The 18,594-nt window shown below is 42.1% G+C and overlaps 1 protein-coding gene, 1 non-coding gene and 1 pseudogene across 7 annotated transcripts in view; all 3 read right to left on the bottom strand.

Annotated features, from left to right (window-relative positions):
* SNUPN (snurportin 1) overlaps positions 1–18,594 on the bottom strand; it is a 43,697-nt gene that overhangs the window by 548 nt on the left and 24,555 nt on the right. For all 6 annotated transcript variants that reach the window (XM_037046985.1, XM_037046983.1, XM_037046982.1 and 3 more), the window contains 3 exons: positions 15,557–15,654; positions 3,234–3,311; positions 1,353–1,433 (listed from right to left, as the gene is read on the bottom strand). In XM_037046985.1, the coding sequence (XP_036902880.1) occupies positions 1,353–1,433; positions 3,234–3,311; positions 15,557–15,654 (257 nt within the window). The remainder of the gene's footprint in view (positions 1–1,352; positions 1,434–3,233; positions 3,312–15,556; positions 15,655–18,594) is intronic.
* On the bottom strand, positions 3,339–4,541 carry LOC118987733 (60S ribosomal protein L14-like; annotated as a pseudogene).
* LOC118987862 (U6 spliceosomal RNA) lies at positions 6,736–6,839 on the bottom strand. The gene has a single exon (XR_005066663.1). It is a non-coding gene; the product is annotated as a U6 spliceosomal RNA (small nuclear RNA).

The following is an 18,594-nucleotide window of genomic DNA, read 5'->3' as shown; positions in this document are numbered from 1 at the left end:
AGGCCACACGTTTCCAGGAGAGCCTATATACACAGGACAGCTCTTGTGGTCCAAATCCTGTTCCTGGCTCATTGCCAAAGGAAAGAGTTCTCGTTTCTTATACATATAATTTCTCTAAATGAAGAAATGGCCTAGAAAACAAAATTTTAGAAAATAAAAACATAAATAGCACTTTCCTATTTATAGGGTGATTTCCTACCACTTTTTCACCCTCTTACCCACTATGAGGGTACTTGCAAGATGGGGCTGGCTCAAAGTTCTGGGGGATTCTCTAAAAACACACAGTGAGGCAGAAATTCAACTGACCCCAGGTCTTCTCTCTCCAAATCCCATGCACTTCCATTGCCCAGAGGTCTCATAGTGGGGTATATGTTCCACACAGAGAACAAAGCAGAACTGGACAGACCCCTATGAGATGCTGGACCACTGAGCACAGGGGAAACTGGCTATCAAGAAGCCACGCTTCCCAAGCCATTGCTGGCTGCCTAAATCTCCCCCTAAACTGTTTGTGAGCTACGTTCTGGGAAACTCTGTTTTTCTCAACAGGAAGACCTTCTATAGTCCAGATTTTCTTTTCCAGGAGTCATCGACTCCACTCTAAAAGCATTTCTTGTCCTTATAGCCCTTATGCTATAAATAAAGTGACACATTCTTATCACCTTCTTAAGTGACTCCCAGAAATGAAGGCAATGCAGCCTCTGCCATTTTCTCATGCAGGAAGGCTGTGATCCTTTCTGTAAAATTATATCCAATTCAAGCAAAAAACTCTTGAATGACTAGAAAAAATTTTATTTAAGAGAATACAGTTTTTATTCACTCTCCAAGAAAGGAGAGGGGCATGGTGTGGAAAGATACACCAGCCAGAATTGCAAAGGGTATGATGGGCAAATAAAAGTTTGCTTGTGAGCCTGGAGAGAGCAATTGCAGCTTCTAAGGTTGACAAAAGACTGCCCAAGACTGAGGAGCTTCTGGAGATGCGAGGGAAGGGTTATGAGTTCAAACCCCTGTGGTCACAGAAGCCCCTCTAGACTTTACAACCCGCACGGCAGTCAAACAAAGGGCCTGGTTCTCAGGTTTACAGCAGGCAGAGACAAGGAACAACCTAGGAATGAAAGCCTTGCCTCGGTTTCTGCATCTGAAAAACGAGGGAGATGAGTTGTCTGTCCAGGGCCCTTCCAGGGCTGGCATTCTGACTTAGGTAGCAGTGAGTGCATCCCTTCTCAACGATTAGTTTTTAGCCCTTTTCTGATGCTTGGACACAGCGAAGTCAGAAGGTATCTTAGACTCTAAGTAACCACGTTTCCCGGTCTCATGCAATCACATCAGAACAATAAAGACAATGGTTTTGTTACCTCAAAAGGGAAATCCATAGACAGCACCTCACACAGGCTCTCAGGGGTACAAGGAAAATTCTTTAGCCCCACAAATTTAAACTAAAATACAAATTAGAACAAATTAGTAAATATTACAAATATTGTCCCAGCAACTGAAAAGCTGTATCAAAGAAGCAAAGTTTTCAGTCTCTTTCTTCCAAACCACCTCCCGTCCATTTACCCACTAAATTTTTAGGTCAGTGGTTCTCAACCTTGCTTAATACAGGAGAATCATTTGGGGAACCCTTAAAAATTACTGATGCCCAGGCCCTAGCCTGAGATTCTGACTGAAGCAGTCTGGCAGAGGCCTAAACATTCTTTTTTTTTTTTTAAGCTCTCCAGTTAACTTTAACATGCAGTCAGGACGAAGAACCACAGTCCTGTGTTAGCGTTAGGGATTGTATGTTATTCTCTCAGGCCTCTGACGGTTGCTTCTAATAAAGGGCTAGTGAAACTTTTTTCACAGCAGCCAGGATTTTTAGACTGAACCAGTATAACAAAATGATAAGGACAACAAATTCTAAAGTCAAGTTGCCTGGGTTTGATTCCCAGCTCTGCCAAACATTTAATCTCTGTATGCCTCCATTTCCCCATCTGTAAAATGGGATAATAAAAGTATTTACTTAGGACAATTAAGTACCTGCTTAACAGGGTTGTTGTGTGGATACAGTGAGATAACAATACGTGTAGAGCTCTCAGAACAGCTCCCGTGCTCTCCTTCCTCAATACACCTTTCCAGGACCTTACCGATACATCAGTGGGAGTGCTACACTGACCTGTTTATTGTCCTCTAACTGTTATCCGATTGCCTTTAAAAATCCTGTAATCAATCCAGGCAAACACCAATCTACAGGGTTTACCTAATAAAATGCCCTCAAAACAGCTGTCACATATTTCATCACTGAGCGGATAGCAAACACACTCAGACTATCACCCTGTACTGTGGGACCTTGGGGAAGGCAGTCCCTCACTGAGCCCGTATTCTCATGTGTAAAATGAGGGAACTCACTAGATGAGGTCACTCTCATCTCAGATACCAAAATGTGGTTCATGGACCAGCAATTTCAGCATCACTAGGGAACTTGTTAGAAATACAAATCTAATCAGAAACTCTGGTACTCAGACAGAGAAGTCTTTTTTACCAGGCCTCTCGGTGATGTTGATACATGCTACAGTAGTGAACCAAGGTACCAGAATTCTAAATACTTTATTAATAAAAGCAGGTATGAGCATTTTACATCCACCACTATTTATTGAGAGCCTACCATAAGTAGGACGTGCTAGGAGNACTCACTAGATGAGGTCACTCTCAGCTCAGATACCAAAATGTGGTTCATGGACCAGCAATTTCAGCATCACTAGGGAACTTGTTAGAAATATAAACCTAATCAGAAACTCTGGTACTCAGACAGAGAAGTCTTTTTTACCAGGCCTCTCGGTGATGTTGATACATGCTACAGTAGTGAACCAAGGTACCAGAATTCTAAATACTTTATTAATAAAAGCAGGTATGAGCATTTTACATCCACCACTATTTATTGAGAGCCTACCATAAGTAGGACGTGCTAGGAGGAGATGCATATTTTTATCATTTGGTTCTTAGAATAACCCTGTAAAGTAGGTGTTTTAAACCTTATTATACAAATGAAGAAACTAAGGCCAAATGTTTTTAACTTGTCCTAGTAATTGTTAAAGCCAAAACCAGAATCCAGATCTGGATGACTGTTAAGCCTATAACCTTCCTATTATGCCATACTGTCTCAAAAATAGATTATTTCATTCATAATGATTATATTTAAATAATAGACCAATCCAAACCAATCCCATAAAGAAATCGGCAACCCTAACCCCAGGCCTTACAGGATTGAGCTTGGTGTTCTCTCCCAGTCCTTCTTCTTCTGGTAACTTTGAATGCATCCAGTAGAATCGGAAATCAGTCTGCCACAGAGAAGGAAAAGAGAAAGATACAATACTGCTCATCTCAAACTGTAATACAAACCAAAACACCCAACTCTAAACAGCAGTCTGATTTATTAAGACCTTTAAACCCTTCTATCATTACCCTCATTTCTTTCACACTGCCACAAGGTCAGGAAGATACTTAGAAAATCTTTGAAGAGTTTTTTTTTTCTTTTGATTTACCAGCATGCAAAAAGAACCTATATTACTTTTATAATAGCCTCCTATATTCTTGTACTTTCTTGCCAGATGCCTTTAGAGCAGATGCTTTCTGGGCTGGAGATTTCAGACCCTTCTGAACTTTTGGAGGTGCTGCCTTCTGGCTGCAGCAGTCACCTTTTTTGCTGGAAGGTTTGCAGCAACTGCACCTTTAGTGGTACATGGTTTTCGGGAGAAGCTTTCAGGAGAGCTACCTTCTGAAGCTTCCTAACTTCAAGCTGGATTATTCAGTTCCTCATTTTCTTTGCCTTCATGCTTTTGTAATGATCAAAGTCAGTCATCTGGGGTTTGTTTTCTCTGGCTTCAATCTTCTTGGTCCGTGGCAGGGCTGCCCGTTTTGTACTGATACCTGCCTTCTGCCAGGCTTGTTGGAGATACTTCTGGCAGGCACCTTGTGGGAACTCAAGGACAAAGTCAGTGAGCTGCATGCATCTGAAAGGCAAAGCTTGTCTCCTTACTTAAGTGCAAGATCCATCAACCAAAGCCCTGTTCTGATCAAACATCTATAACCTCGACTAGCTTCTTGGCATGAAGCTCAAAGGAGACGTAGGCCACCCAACCAACTTCCAGGAAGCACCTGAACATGGTGTTGGCAGGGTTCTGTGAAAAGGAAGAGGGCCTGAATATTCTTCTTTTTTGAATATTCTTTTCTTAAAATCTAGTAGGATTATTAATAGCAGTAGACCCAACATTTATTATGGAAAACCTACTATGTGTCCAGCCTCAAGTTAAAAATTTTACACACATAATCTCATTAATCTTCAACTATCCTGTGAGAATTGTTATCATCATCTCCATTTTATAGGTGAGAAGTCGGAGGAGGCTCAGAGACAATACGTCACTTGTCCAGGTGCACACAGAAAATACTTAAGGGACCAGGACTTTCCAACTCCAAATCACATCAGGTCGTCTTTTGTTTTATTTTAATCCCGAGGATTAGAAACTACTATATAGTTTCAAATTCTCATAAACTTTATTCTCTGAATCACTGATATGTACCTTTCTGTACTTATCTATGTCATTTCCCCCCCTTACATTATTTAGCTTTTGGAAATTAAAAAAATATATAACCTTTTCTTTTTCTTAAAGATTTTAATTTTTTTTTGAGGCGGGAAGGGAGAGAGGGTGAGAAATATCGATGTGCAAGAGATACATCAATCAACTGCCCCTTGTACGCCCCCAACCAAGTACCTGGAGTGCAACCCAGGCATGTGCCATGACTGGGAATTAAACTTTTTAGTTCACAGGCCAGCACTCAATCCACTAAGCTGCACCAGCCAGGGCCAGTCTTTTCTCTATACTATAAAACACTGGTGAGCCCTGGCTGGTGTGTCTTTGTTGGTTGGAGCATTGTCTCATAGACCAAAAGGTTGTGGGTTCAATTACTGGTCGGGGAATATATTCCAGGTTGTAGGTTTGATCCGTAGTCGAGGAGTATATGAGAAGGCAACCGATCAATGACTCCCTCTCCCTCTCTCTCTAAAAGCAATGAAAAAATGTTGTTGGGAAAGAAAAAACAAACCAAACAGGTGGTTCTATGTATCAAATTCATATGTTATAAATGCATATAAGGAAATTTCCTTCAATACGATTAAAGGAAAATATGTTCTGGACTGAATTTACAACTTCTGAGTTTTAGGCTTGGCTCTGCACTTGAGCAAGGTACTTAAATCTGTGGCTCTCAACTTCCATATCTATACGATTAGGAATAACCGTACTAACTTTATAGAGCTGTTATAAGGAATTCAATGAGATAATCCTTAAAGGTGTTTAGCGAGTCAAGTCCTGGCAGTTATTGTAGAAGGAGGTAGTGTTAGAGTTCTGAAGTACCGCCAGGGAACAGAACGAAGAAACCTGGCTTTGAGGCAATAACCCATGATTCCCACACTTGGGCCCGCATCCCCTGCAGGCTTGTTAACACACAAGCCACATCTATAGTTTCTGATTCAGCAGGTCTGATCATTTGCATTTCTTTTCTTCTTTTTAATTCCAGTTGAAATGCCACATTATTTTATATTAGCTTCTGGCATTCAACAGTGTTTAGACATTCACATAATTTATGAAGTGATCCCCCTGAAAAGCCTATTACCTTACCTGACACCATACATAATTATGACAAGATTATTGACTACCTTCCCTATGTACTTGACATCCCCATGACTATTTTGTAACTGACAATCTGTACTTCTTAACTGTTTCACATTTTCAAACCAGACCCCCAAATCCCTAGAATCTGACAACAACCCGTTTGTTCTTTGTATCTATGAGTCTGTTTCTGCTGTATTGATACTTTTGTTCTTTAGATTCCCTATGTAAGTAAAATCGTATATTATTTGTATTTTCATATCTGACTTATTTCATTTAGCATATTACCTTCTAAGTTCATCCCTGGACGTTACAAATGACAAGGTTTCCTTTTTATGGCCAAATAACATGAGCCCCCTCTCCTTCACCCACTCCTCAGTTGATGGACACCTGGGTTACTTCCATATCTTGGCTACGGTAAGTAACGCTGCAATGAACATCTATTTTTTTGAACTAGTGTTTTGGATTTCTTCAGATAAGTATTGAGNTTCATTTAGCATATTACCTTCTAAGTTCATTCCTGGACGTTACAAATGACAAGGTTTCCTTTTTATGGCCAAATAACATGAGCCACCTCTCCTTCACCCACTCCTCAGTTGATGGACACCTGGGTTACTTCCATATCTTGGCTACGGTAAGTAACGCTGCAATGAACATCTATTTTTTTGAACTAGTGTTTTGGATTTCTTCAGATAAGTATTGAGGTAGAACTGCTGGATAATAAAGTAATTGTATTTTTATTTTTTCAAAGAAACTCCACATACTATTTTCCACAGTGGCTGCACCAATTTGCAATACACTAACAGCGCTTGAGAGTTCCCTTTTCTCCACATTCTTTCCAATACCTGTTTGTTGATTTTATTTACTTATTTATATATATTTTAAAGATTTTATTTATTTGTCTTTAGAGAGGAAGGGAAGGAGAGAAGGAGAGAAACATCAATGTATGGTTGCCTCTCGTGAGTCCCCTGCTGGGAACTGGCCTGCAACCCAGGCATGTGCCCTGACTGGGAATTGAACCATGATCGTGTGGTTCGCAGGCCCGCACTCAATCCACTGGGCTACACCAGCCAGGGCCCAAGTGGTACTTCTTAATCCCTTGAATGTGGAATGTGTCATGAATTTGCATGTCATCCTTTCCCAAAAGCCAGGCTAATCTCTGTATCATTCCATTTTTAGTACATCTACTGCTGAAGGAAGCAAGTTTTACTCCTTCCTTTTAAATTTAGATGTTTTTATTTCATTTTCTCATCTCATTGCTGTGGCTAGGACTTCAGAATTATGTTGAATAAAAGTAATGAAAACAGACACCCTTGTCCTGTTCCTCGCCTTACGTACTTTTAACTTTTCTCCATTGGGTATGATGTTAGCTGTGGGTTTGTCATACCTATACGAACTTCATTGTATTGAGTTATGTTCCTTTTATTCCCAATTTGGTGAGAGGTTTTATACTAAAATAGTGCTGAATTTTGTCAAATGCTATTTCTGCATCTACTGATATGATCATAAGATTTTTATATTTTATTTTACGTGGTGGATCACATTAATTGATTTGCATACATAGAAGCAACCTTGCATCCCAGGAATAAATCCCTCTTGATCCCTTTTGGTCCTTAGAAAATATTTTTAATGTATTACTGAATTCAGTTTGCCAATATTTTGCTGAGGACTTTTGCACCTATGTTCATTACAGATACTGGTCTATAATTATCTTCTTTGTAATGTCTTTGTAAGGCTTTGGAATCAGGGTAATGCTGGCCTCATGAAATGAGCTTGGGGCATTCCCTCCTCCTGACTTTTTTGGAACAGTTTGAGTAGGATAGGTCTTAATTCTTCTTCGAATGTACGTAAAATTTACCCGTGAGACATCCAGTATAGGTAGGGGTTTTCATTTCTTGACAGGCTTTTGATTACTGAATCAATTTTGGTTGGTAGTAATCAGTCTACTGAGATATTGTTTTTTCTTGATACATTCTTGGAAGATGGTATGTTACTAGAAATTTATTTCTTCCAAATTGTCCAATTTTAGGAATACAATTGCATTATTTTCTTACAATCCTTTATATTTCTGTGGTGTCAGTTGTCACTTCTTTGTCATTTCTGATCTTACTCATTTGGGTCTTCTCTGTTTCTGGATGAGTCCCATAAAAAGTTCATCAAACCTGTTTATATTTTCAAAGAACCATCTCCTGGTTTCACTGTTCTTTTATATTGTTTTTTTTTCAGACTTTATGTCAAGTTTTTCCACTCTGACTTTTATTATTTCCTCCCTTCTACTTACTCTGGGCTTTGTTTGCTGTTCTTTTTCTAGTTCTTTTATTTTTTTAGATTTAATTTATTTTTAGAGAGGGGAAGTGAGGGAGAAAGAGAGGGAGAAAAACCTCAACGTGTGGTAGCCTCCTGCACAACCACAGCAGGGGATCTGGCCTACAACCCAGGCACGTGCCCTAGACAGGGAACCGAACCAGTGACTGGTTTGCAGGCTGGCACTCAATCCACTGAGCCACACCAGGCAGGGCTCTAGTTCTTTTAGGTGTAGTGTTAGATTGTAGTTTAAGTCTTAGATTGTTTGAGATTTTTCTTTTTTCTGGAGGTAGGTCTATAATGCTATGAACTTCCCTCTCAGGACTTTTTTTTTTTAAAAATGTATTTTATTGATTATGCTATTACAGTTGTCCCATTTTTTTCTCCCCTTTATTCCCCTCCACCCTATACCCCACTCAAACCATCATTCTCCCAACTTAGTTCATATCCATGGATCATACATATAGGCTCTTTGGCTTCTCCATTCCCCATACTATTTTAACCTCCCCCACCACCACCACTATTTTCTACCTACCATTTATGTTTCTTATTCCCTGTGCCTTTTCTCCCATTTCTCCTCCCTGCTGATAAACCTCCAGGTGATCTCCACTTCTGTGATTCTGTTCCTGTTCTACTTGTTTGCTTAGTTCCTTTTTATTTTTGCTCTTTTTTAGGTTCGGTTGTTGGTAGTTGTGAGTTTGTTGTAATTTTACTGTCCACATTTCTGAACTTCTTTTTCTTATAGAAGTCCCACTAACGTTTCATATAATAAAGGCTTGATGATGATGAACTCCTTTAACTTGACCTTATCTGGGAAGCACTTTATCTGTGTCATTCCATTCTAAATGATAGTTTTACTGGATAGAGTAATCTAGCTTGTAGGTCCTTGCCTTTCCTGACTTTGAATACTACTTTCCAGCCCCTTCTTGGCTGCAAGGTTTCTTTTGTGAAATCAGCTAAAAGTCTTACGGGAATTCCTTTGTAGGAAACTGTCTCCTTTTTTCTTGCTGCTTTAAGATTCTTTCCTTATCTTAAATCTTGGGTAGTGTAATTATGACGTGCTTTGGTGTGCACTTCCTTGGGACCAACTTCTTTGGGACTCTCTGGGCTTCCTCAACTTCCCAGAAGCCTATTTCCTTTGCCAGATTAGGGAAGATCTCCTTCATTATTTTTTCAAAAAAAGTTTTTGATTTATTGCTTTTTCTTTTCTCCCTCTGGCACCCCTGTGATTCCAATGTTGGAATGTTTAGAGTTGCCCCAGAGGTTCCTGAGCCTCTCCTCATTTTTTTGAATTCTTGTTTCTTCATTCTGTTCTAGTTGAATGTTTCTTTCTTCCTTCTGGTCCAAACTGTTAATTTGAGTCCCGGTTTCCTTCCCTTCACTGTTGGTTCCCTGTATATGTTTATTCCATTTTGCATAGCTTTCACTTTTTACTCTATTTTGCAACCATACTCAACCATTTTTTGTGAACATTCTGATTATTAATGTTTTGAACTCTGCATCTGATAGGTTGGCTATCTCTTCATCACTTAGTTCTATTTTTGGAGCTTTGATATGTTCTTTCATTTGGGCCATATTGTTTCGTCTCGTCACACCTGTTATGTACATTATAGGGAGAGGAGCCTTAGGTATTCGCCAGGGTAGGTCAACCCAGGTCAATGTGTTGTGGTTGCTGTATGTGGAAGAAGGGTCCAAGGGTGAACAATCCCACTTGCTCAGCTCTTGGTGGGCTTTCAGTCACCTCCTCCACTACCCACAAGCAAATCGGGCCCTTCTAGTGAATACCAGGTGGGTGGTTTTGTGTACATTCTAGGACCCTGTGGGTCTCTCCAATGAATTCTTCTGTGAGGCTGGGAGTTTCTTCTGCCTCAACTCCCACAGGTTTTTTCAGTCAGAGACTTTACTTCCCTGTACTGGAACCCTGGCTTCCCAGGTCTGTCTAGCTCCCTAGCTGTTCCTCCCAGTTTGTCTGCACACAAATGTGGGGCCATCCATGCCACCTGCTGCTGCCTTGCTGCGAGTCCTCTCCACACTGGCTGTCCATCTCTGCCCCTCTTACTGGTCTGGATAAATATTTAACGCTTTGGTTGTTGGGCTTCCATACAGTTCAATTTTTCTGGCTATTCTGGTTTTTTTTTTTTTAATTTTTTGTTGTCCTTTTGGTTGTGCGAGCAGGAAAGTATATCTACCTATGCTTCCATCTTGACCCTTAGGTCTGTTTTCAATGTGTCCCATAGATTTTGGGTTATTGTTTGTTCATTTTCATTTTTTCCAGGAAACTCTTAGTCTCATTGTTAATGCATTTATTATTTTTTTAAAGATTTTATTTATTTATTTTTAGAGAGGGTGAAGGGAGGAGGGGAAGAAGGGGAGGGAGACATCTATGTGTGAGAGATAGATCAGTAAGTTGTTTCTCACAAGCCCCCAGCCAGGGACCTATCCTGCATCGCAGGCATGTGCCCTGACCAGGAATCAAACGAGCGACCTTTTGGTTTACACACTGGGAATCAACCCACTGAGCCATACCAGCCAGGGATGCATTCATTATCTAATAATATGTTATTTAGCCTTCATGTGTTCGAATGCTTTCCACTTTTGAAAAATAATTGTATTTGAGCCCTGGCTGCTACAGCTCGGTGGATTGAGCGCCAGCCTGCGAACCAAAAGGTTGCCAGTTTGACACTTAAGGCACTTGCCTGGGTTGCAGGCTAGGTTCCCCAGTAGGGGGCACCCAAGAGGCAATCATCCATTGATGTTTCTCTCCTTCCCCTCCTCCCTCCAAAAATAAATTTTAAAAAATCTTTAAAGCTGTATTTGATTTCTGGTTTCATACCATTGTGGCTGGAAAAGATGCTTGCTATGATCTCAATCTTCTTACATTTATTGAGAACTGTTTTGTGGTCTAACATGTGGTCTATACTGGAAAATGTTCCATGAGCACTTGAAAAGAATGTGTTTCCTGCTGCTTTGGGGGTAAAGTGCTCAAAAATATCAACTAAATCAATTTGATCTAATGTGTTATTTAAGGCTGGAGTTTCCTTGTTGATTTTCTGTAAGACCAATCCAGGGATAACAATAGAGTGTTAAAATCCCATACTGTGATTGTTATTCTGTCAATCTCTCCCTGTATGTCCATCAATATTTGCTTTATATACTTAGGTGCTCCAATGTTGGGTGCATAAATATTTACAAGGGTTATTTCTTCTTGTTGAATTGATCTCTTTATTATGAAATTTCCTTTGTTTTCTCTTAAGATAGCCTTTTCCCCACCACCATTTACTCCCCCATACACTCTTCTACCTCCACCCCCCTCCCTGTCCCTGCAATCCCCAGATTGGTGTTACAGACTTTGTTTTAAAGTCTGTTTTGTCTGATATAAGTATTCCTACCCCAGCTTTCCCATTTCATTGCATGAAATATCTTTTCCTATCTCTTTATTTCAGTTTGTATGTCTTTTGATCTGAAATAGGTCTCTTGTAGATAGCATATGTATGGGTCTTATTTTATTATCCATTCAGGTTCCTGTCTTTTGACTGGAATATTCAATCTATTTACCATATTTTCCCATGTAATAATATGTACTTTTTGCCAAATTTTTTAGGGAAAAATAAGGATGTGCATTATACATGGGAATAATGACTACATACTATTGGTATAACAATGGGCATAACAGTCCATAAGTGTACAATGTGCACAAAAACATGGATGTGCACTGTACACAGCAAAACATGGTACATTCAAAGTGATTATCAACAGGTACATAGTTATTGCCATTTTATTATTCATATTTGTTGTCTTTTAAGATTTTATTTTTTTAGAGAGAGGGGAAGGTGGGGAGAAAGAAAGGGAAAGAAACATAAAATCGATTGCCTTGCTCATGTACCCAACTGGGGACCCGGCCTGGAACCCAAACATCGCCCTGATTGAGAATCAAACCTGTGACCTTTCGGTTCACAGGCCAGCACTCAATCCACTGAACCACTCCAGCCAGGGTTATTCCTGTTTGTTCTTTTCGTTTTCCTTCTTCTCCTTAAAAAATTCCTTTAACATTTCTTGTAATACTGGTTTGATGGTGCTCCTTCAGCTTTTTCTTTCTGGAAGCTCTTTATCCTCCCTCAATTTCAAATGATAGCTTTGCTGGGTCAAGTAGTTTTGATCGTAGGTCCTTACTTTTCATCACTTTGAACATTTCGCAACAGTCTCTTTGGGCCTGCAAAGTTTCTGTGAAGAAATCAGCTCACAGTCTTATGGGAGCTCCCTTTTACGTAACTGCTTTTCTCTTTCTGATTTTAAGATTCTTTCTTTTTTTTTTTTTTCCTTTAGAGAGAGGAGTAAGGAGGGATAAATAGAGGGAAGGAAACATTACTGTGCAAGAGATATCAATTAGTTGTCTCTCATACCCCCCCAACTAGGACCTGGCCCCCAACCCAGGAATGTGCCCTGACTGGGAATCAAACAGGTGGCCCTTCGGGTCACAGGCCAGCACCCAATCCACTAAGCCACACCAGACAGGGCTGTTTTTTTTTTTTGTAAATAAATAGTAGCCATCCCTATTGGGTGTTTTCTGTTACTTGTCTCCTAGATTGCTGATTCCGTCCTCTGCTTCATCTAAACTGATGTTGATTTCTTCTAGAGTAGTCTTCATTTCGGTTATTGTATTCATTTCTCACTGGTTCTATGATTTCCGTCTTTTTTCATGCTTATTATCTCTTTGTTGATGTTCTCACCACGTTACTTGATCATCCTTATAACTAGTGTTTTGAACCCTTTATCTGGTAGATTGCTTTCCTCCATTTCTTTTAGTTGTTTCTCACTTTTTTCCTCTTCTTCCATTTGGGGCATGCTTCTTTGTCTCATTTTGGCTGCCTCTGTGTTTGTTTCTATGTATTAGGTCTGCCATGTCTTCTATTATTGGCAGATTGGCTTTATCTAGTAGGTGTCCTAGGGGCCCAGTGGTGTAGTTTCCCTGGTCACGTGAGTGGGGTACTCCAGACGTGTCTATTGTGTGGGCTGTGTGGGCCCACCTGTTGTAGTTGAGCCTTGATTACTTTAGGCACGTCAGTGGGTGGGGCTGACCACCAAGCTGAATGGCTGTGAGTACTGGCCATGACCATAGCATAGAAGCTTCTGTGGGGGCTGACCCCAGGGAGTGAGATCACCCCAGCAGGCTCTGATGCCTGCCAAGACTACCTTTTCCTTGTATGTGCTCCTTGGGGAGTTAAGAGCATGACATTGCGTGGTATACTGTCATGGTCTGAAGCCAGCCACCAGATGTATTGATTCTGGGGCCTCTTAACAGGGGTTCCAGTGTAGGCCAAGGTCAGGCCCTGCTTATGACCAGCCCAGCACTACCTGGTCAGAACTACAAAGAGACCACAGTTGCTATCTACCAGTGCTGCACCTGGAGACACATGAAAGATGCCACTCTGTGGAGTGAGGCCAGCTGCCAGCAGTACCAAACCTGAGGCCACTTAGCTAAAGACTCTGGGTACCCCAAGACCTATTTCTGCCTGCGGGCTGCTGGTATGGCTCAGCTGCTGAAAGAGGCTCAGGTAATCTACAAGTTAGGTGAGGTGGCATCTCAGGGAGTCACCAGGGTGGTGCAAATGATGTGCCAGTTAATGCAGATTCAGATTTTGCAGCAGTGTTGAGCCTGGAGCCACTCAGCAAGCAAAAGGCACAGGGCACACTGAAGCCAGCTGCCACCAGCCTAGGGCCAGCAGGCCTTTCAGAGTTTTTTAAGAAAACCTGAGGCTCAGGCCAAGGCCACTGAAGGAGCCTCTGGCACTATGCGAAGTGGGTAGAGTGGGGTCCAGGGAATCATCAGAATAGAGCAAGCGGAGTTCACCAAGCTAATGGGAATCCAATTTGGTTGTATGGGAGAAGTGCTCAACATAGGGACAATGGTGGCCATCCCTCTAGCCCTCACCCTGAAATCACACAACTCAGTTTCTCCCTATATGTCGCTGGCATCTCCCAAGCTGTTGTCCCTTCACTGGAGCCCAGGGTGAACGCTTGTAAGCAAGAGTCTGTGCACGGGCCCTTTAAGAGGACACCTGGTATTCCAGCAACCTTCTGTCTCACCTATATCGATGAAATCCCCACTGATTTTCATACCAGATGTTATGTAGACTCCTCTTCCAGGAATGGTGCTCAGGGCTGGGGTGAGCAGTGTGGGGCTGTGACCTCTGGTTCTTGCAGAGGTCTTGTGCAGCTGAGATTTCTCCAATTCATGGGTGTGGAGCCAGCCTGTTCCTCATCTCTGTCTCTCCTAACAGTCTTGATATGGCTTCCGTATATCCTTACTATAGGAGTTAGGTTCGGCTTTTATTTAGATGGTTCTCCAATTCAGTTGCAATTTTGATGTGGTCATGGAAGGAGGCGACCACAGCACTTACCTACTCTACTATTGTGACAAGAACTCCTGCAAATTTGCATTTCTAATAACATTGAGAACCACTACAATAAACTAATTGACAGGGAGAATAAAAATTCACCACTATAAAACTGGGATAGTGCTGGCAGATTATTGGGAACAGAAATGGAGCCTGAGTGGCTGACTTTGCCTCATCGCGATGACTATTACTGTCACTTATAAATCACCAATTTGAGGAGAAACATTGGGGGAATTTGAAACTTGAGGAAAGAACATTGGGGCCTCTCCTCACTTGGAAAATCTCCTTCTATAGCTATCACCCCAGAGGTTCAAGGCTTTGTGTTATACCAGAAGGGCTCTGCCCTACTCAGGGTCAGAATGCAGCTGGTGAAGGAGAAGAGGTAGCAAGAGTCCACTGGATGATGCCTTACACTTTCTCTTCTTTGTACAAAGGCATCCCCTTCCCCCACAATCTTCCCTGACAGCAATCTTCCCACACTCTGGAAAGGATGACAGGCAGCTGCAGCTTCTGCAAAGTCCCAGCCTAACCCTCTGTTCTGTTTCTCTTTTTCCTCCCATCCAGAATTTGTCCTGGCTGGTGTGGCTCAGTGAATTGAGTGTCAGCCTATGATCTGAAAGGTTGTCAGTTTGACTCCCAGTCAGGGCACGTACCTGAGTTGCAGGGCAGGTCCCTGTTTGTGGGTGTGCAAGATGCAGCTAACTGCTGTTTCTCTCACATATCGATGTTTCTCTACCTCTCCTTCTTCCTCCCTTTCCCTCTCTCTGAAAATAAATAAATAAAATATTAAGGGGGGGAAAAACAGAACTTGCTATACTTCTCTTAGTTTCTCCTTTAAAAAAAAAAAGAAACAAAACTAATTTGCCCTCGCTGGCATGGCTCAGTTGGTTGGAACATCATCCTATATTCTGAAATGAAAGGTTCCAGGTTTGATTCTTGGTTGGGGCACATACCTAGGCTGTGAGTTTGGTCCCAGTCAGGGAGCATACAAGAGGCAATAGACATTTCTCATGACAATGTTTCTCTACACCCCCTCTAAAATCAGTGAGCATGTCCTCGGGTAAGGATTTTTTAAAAAAGCTAATTTAAACACACTCAAAGAAACACTGAGTAATATTCTTTATACACCATATCCTCTACACACCAAGAACCCATATACTGAGCCATTTCTCCAGGAGGAGAGAAGAAAACAAAAGACATGAGGGAATTATTAATCCTTACCTGGCAGTCATAAAAAGGGTGCCCCCGCCAGCACATCACATCAAGCACGTAGTAGGTCTGCTCTGCTTCACTGTAAATGCAGTCCAGAATGGTGTAGTCTGGGACACAATGCAGAAAGTCGTTACAGGGTACCCCTCCAATCAGGGTCCCTACACCACAATCCAGGGAGCCGCATCTTAGGGCTTGGGAACTGAGTCCAACATCCTTGATGCTTGCAGCAAGCACCAGCCCTGAGGAACCAGAGTTCAGAGGGAGCACATTCTTCATGATGCAGCTGGAGGGTGACCTGGAGTCGGACAGCACAAGAGGGATCCAGGCAACCCTTAAGCCAAGTGGAAATTCTGAACTTTAGATAAGTTGGGACACTTACTCACCTTAGAGAAGATCAACTTTACAACTACTTTTTAAGATTTTATTTACTTATTTTAAGAGAGAGGAAGGGAAGAAGAAAGAGAGGGAGAGAAACATTAATGTGGGAGAGAAACATTGACAGGCTGCCTCTTGTTCAGAGGCAGCTGGACAACCCCAGCTGGAGACCAACCCTGAGACCCAGGCATGTGCCCTGACTGATTATCGAATCAGTGACCTTTGTTTTGTGGGACAATGTCCAACCAACTGAGCCACACTGATCAGGGCTACTACTAACTTTTGAGTTTCTATCCAGGGCACTGTGCTATATGGGGATATTAACTATTAGTCCCTGCCTTTTAGGAAGTTACAATCCAGTTAAGGAGATAAGATGATCACAGCGGAAAGAACCAAGAGATGAATTACATAACCCTGACTGGTGTGGCTCAGCTGGTTGAGTATTATCTCACAAAGCAAAGGGCAGCTGGTTCAACTCCCTGTCAGGGCACAAGTGTGAGTTTTGGGTTTGGTCCCTGGTTGGGGGAACACATGGGAAGCAACCAATCAATGTTTCTCTCAAACAGTGATGTTTCTCTCCCTCTCTTTCTTCCTCCCTAAATAAATAAATAAATAGATAGATAGATAGATAAATAAATAAATAATGTTTTTTTTTAAAAAAGAGAGATCACCCTGGCTTGTGTGGCTCAGTGGATTGAGCACTGGCCTGGGAATTGAATGGTCACCAGTTAGATTCCTAGTTTGACTCCCAGTCGGGGCACATGCCTGGGCTGCAGGCCAGTTGGGAGCATATGAGAGGCCACCAATCAATGTTTCTCTCCCTCTCTTTCTCCCTGCCTTCCCCTTTCTCTAAAAGTAGATGGGTAAAATCTTTCCTTTTTTAAAAAGAGAGAGAGAGATGAACTATATAGCACAAACTGAGAACAGTGGGAATTCCATAAAAAAAGAGGGATTGGAGCAAGCAGGAAATCTTCATTAAAGACATGTGATATGAACAGAGTCTCCTGTGATAAGAGAATTAAAACAATCGTGCAGAGGGGAGGTGGGAGGGTGTTCCAGGCCAGATTATTGAAGTTGCATGAGGAAAAGCCCAGAGGTAGAATAAACTGGGTACATGTAGGGAGCAAGGAGGCAAACTAGATGAACAGAGCTAATGATGGATATGGAGAGTAGGGAAAAAAATACAAGGATGGGTGGACCAAAGCCAATGTGTGAGGGGCTCTCAAAGTCAATAGAGAAGTCTGAGCTCAGTATGGAGGATATAAGGAACCATAAAGGGAGCTGAGCAGGCAGGGAAGAGAGCAGGGTTCAGCCTAGGGTCCTCGCTGAATGACCATGAGCAAATTATTTAACCTCGATGGTCTAGTCTCCTCAGATAAGCTCAGGTGGGAGGGAAAAGCTTAGGTTAGGTTAGGACAACAATAAAGGAGAAAAGGGAATTTGGCAAAGAAGCCCCAGCAACAGCTTACTGCACATCACACTCAGCCTTCTGAGGGACCTTTCCCCATCTGCAGCTATCAGCTTATAATAGTGGTTCATGGGAAAGGCACGTTGATTTCCATTCAGGGATGTTTTTGCCCAGCAGGCTCCACCGGGCTGTGTCTATTCTGCAGCTGAGGAGGGCAGACACTGAAGAAGATGGCCTAATTTCAGTGGAAGGACAGTGTCCATGCAATTTCAAAGGTATGCTTTCAAAGTTGGACTTTGAAACAACTGACAGAACAACTTACACTATCTTTTACTGATTATAAGACTTAATAATTATAAAGCTTAAAAAAGAGAGAGAGTTCCAGCAAGATGGAGGTGTAGGTAGAAACGATTCACTTAATCACACAACCAAAAGAAGGATAACAAACAATTTAAAAAACAATAAACAGCCTTGGCTGGTGTAGCTCAGTGGATTGAGTGCGGGCTGCGAACCAAGGGGTCGCCAGTTAGATTCCCAGTCAGGGCACATGCCTGGGTTCTGGGCCAGGTCCCTGGTACAGGACGCACAAGAGGCAACCACATATTGATAATCCTTTCCCTCTCATTCTCCTTACCTTTATCTAAAAATGAATAAATAAAATCTTAAAAAAAAAACAACCACAAGTGCAAGAAAATCGAACTGCATAAAACTCTGACAACCAAGGAGTTAAAGAAACATTCACCCAGACCAGTAGGAGGGGCAGAGACGGGAGATGGGTAGCTGAGCAGAGAGGACACATGGCGAGGCAGCCGACTGCAAGGGTGAGGTGGGGCTGGCTAAATGGGAAACTAAAGACTCAAAGCCAGCTGTAAACTGCCACAGGGGTTGTGACAGAGGGAGAAACTCCCCATCTCACAGGAGGGTTCCTCAGAAAGGGGCTAGAGTGGAGCTAGTGTGCAGCATTGTTCCCTCTCTGACTCCTCTCCTACAGACCGTGATACAACCCAGCACAGAGGGTTGCCCCACCACAGTGAATATCGAAGGCGCCACCCCCTTACAACATAACAGGTGTGACGAGCCAAAGACATATGGCCCAAATGAAAGAAAAGATCAAAACTCCACAAAAAACCCTGGCTGGTGTAGCTCAGTGGATTGAGCGTGGGCCTGCCAACCAGAGGATCGCGGTTCAATTCCCAGTCAGGGCACATGCCTGGGTTGCAGGCTGGTTCCTGGCAGGGAAACAAGAAGCAACCATACATTGATA

Source organism: Sturnira hondurensis, unplaced genomic scaffold, assembly GCF_014824575.4.
Source record: "Sturnira hondurensis isolate 20B ecotype Veracruz unplaced genomic scaffold, ASM1482457v3 Scaffold0005329, whole genome shotgun sequence".
Taxonomy (NCBI): domain Eukaryota; kingdom Metazoa; phylum Chordata; class Mammalia; order Chiroptera; family Phyllostomidae; genus Sturnira; species Sturnira hondurensis.
This window is presented reverse-complemented; position numbering and strand designations above follow the sequence as displayed.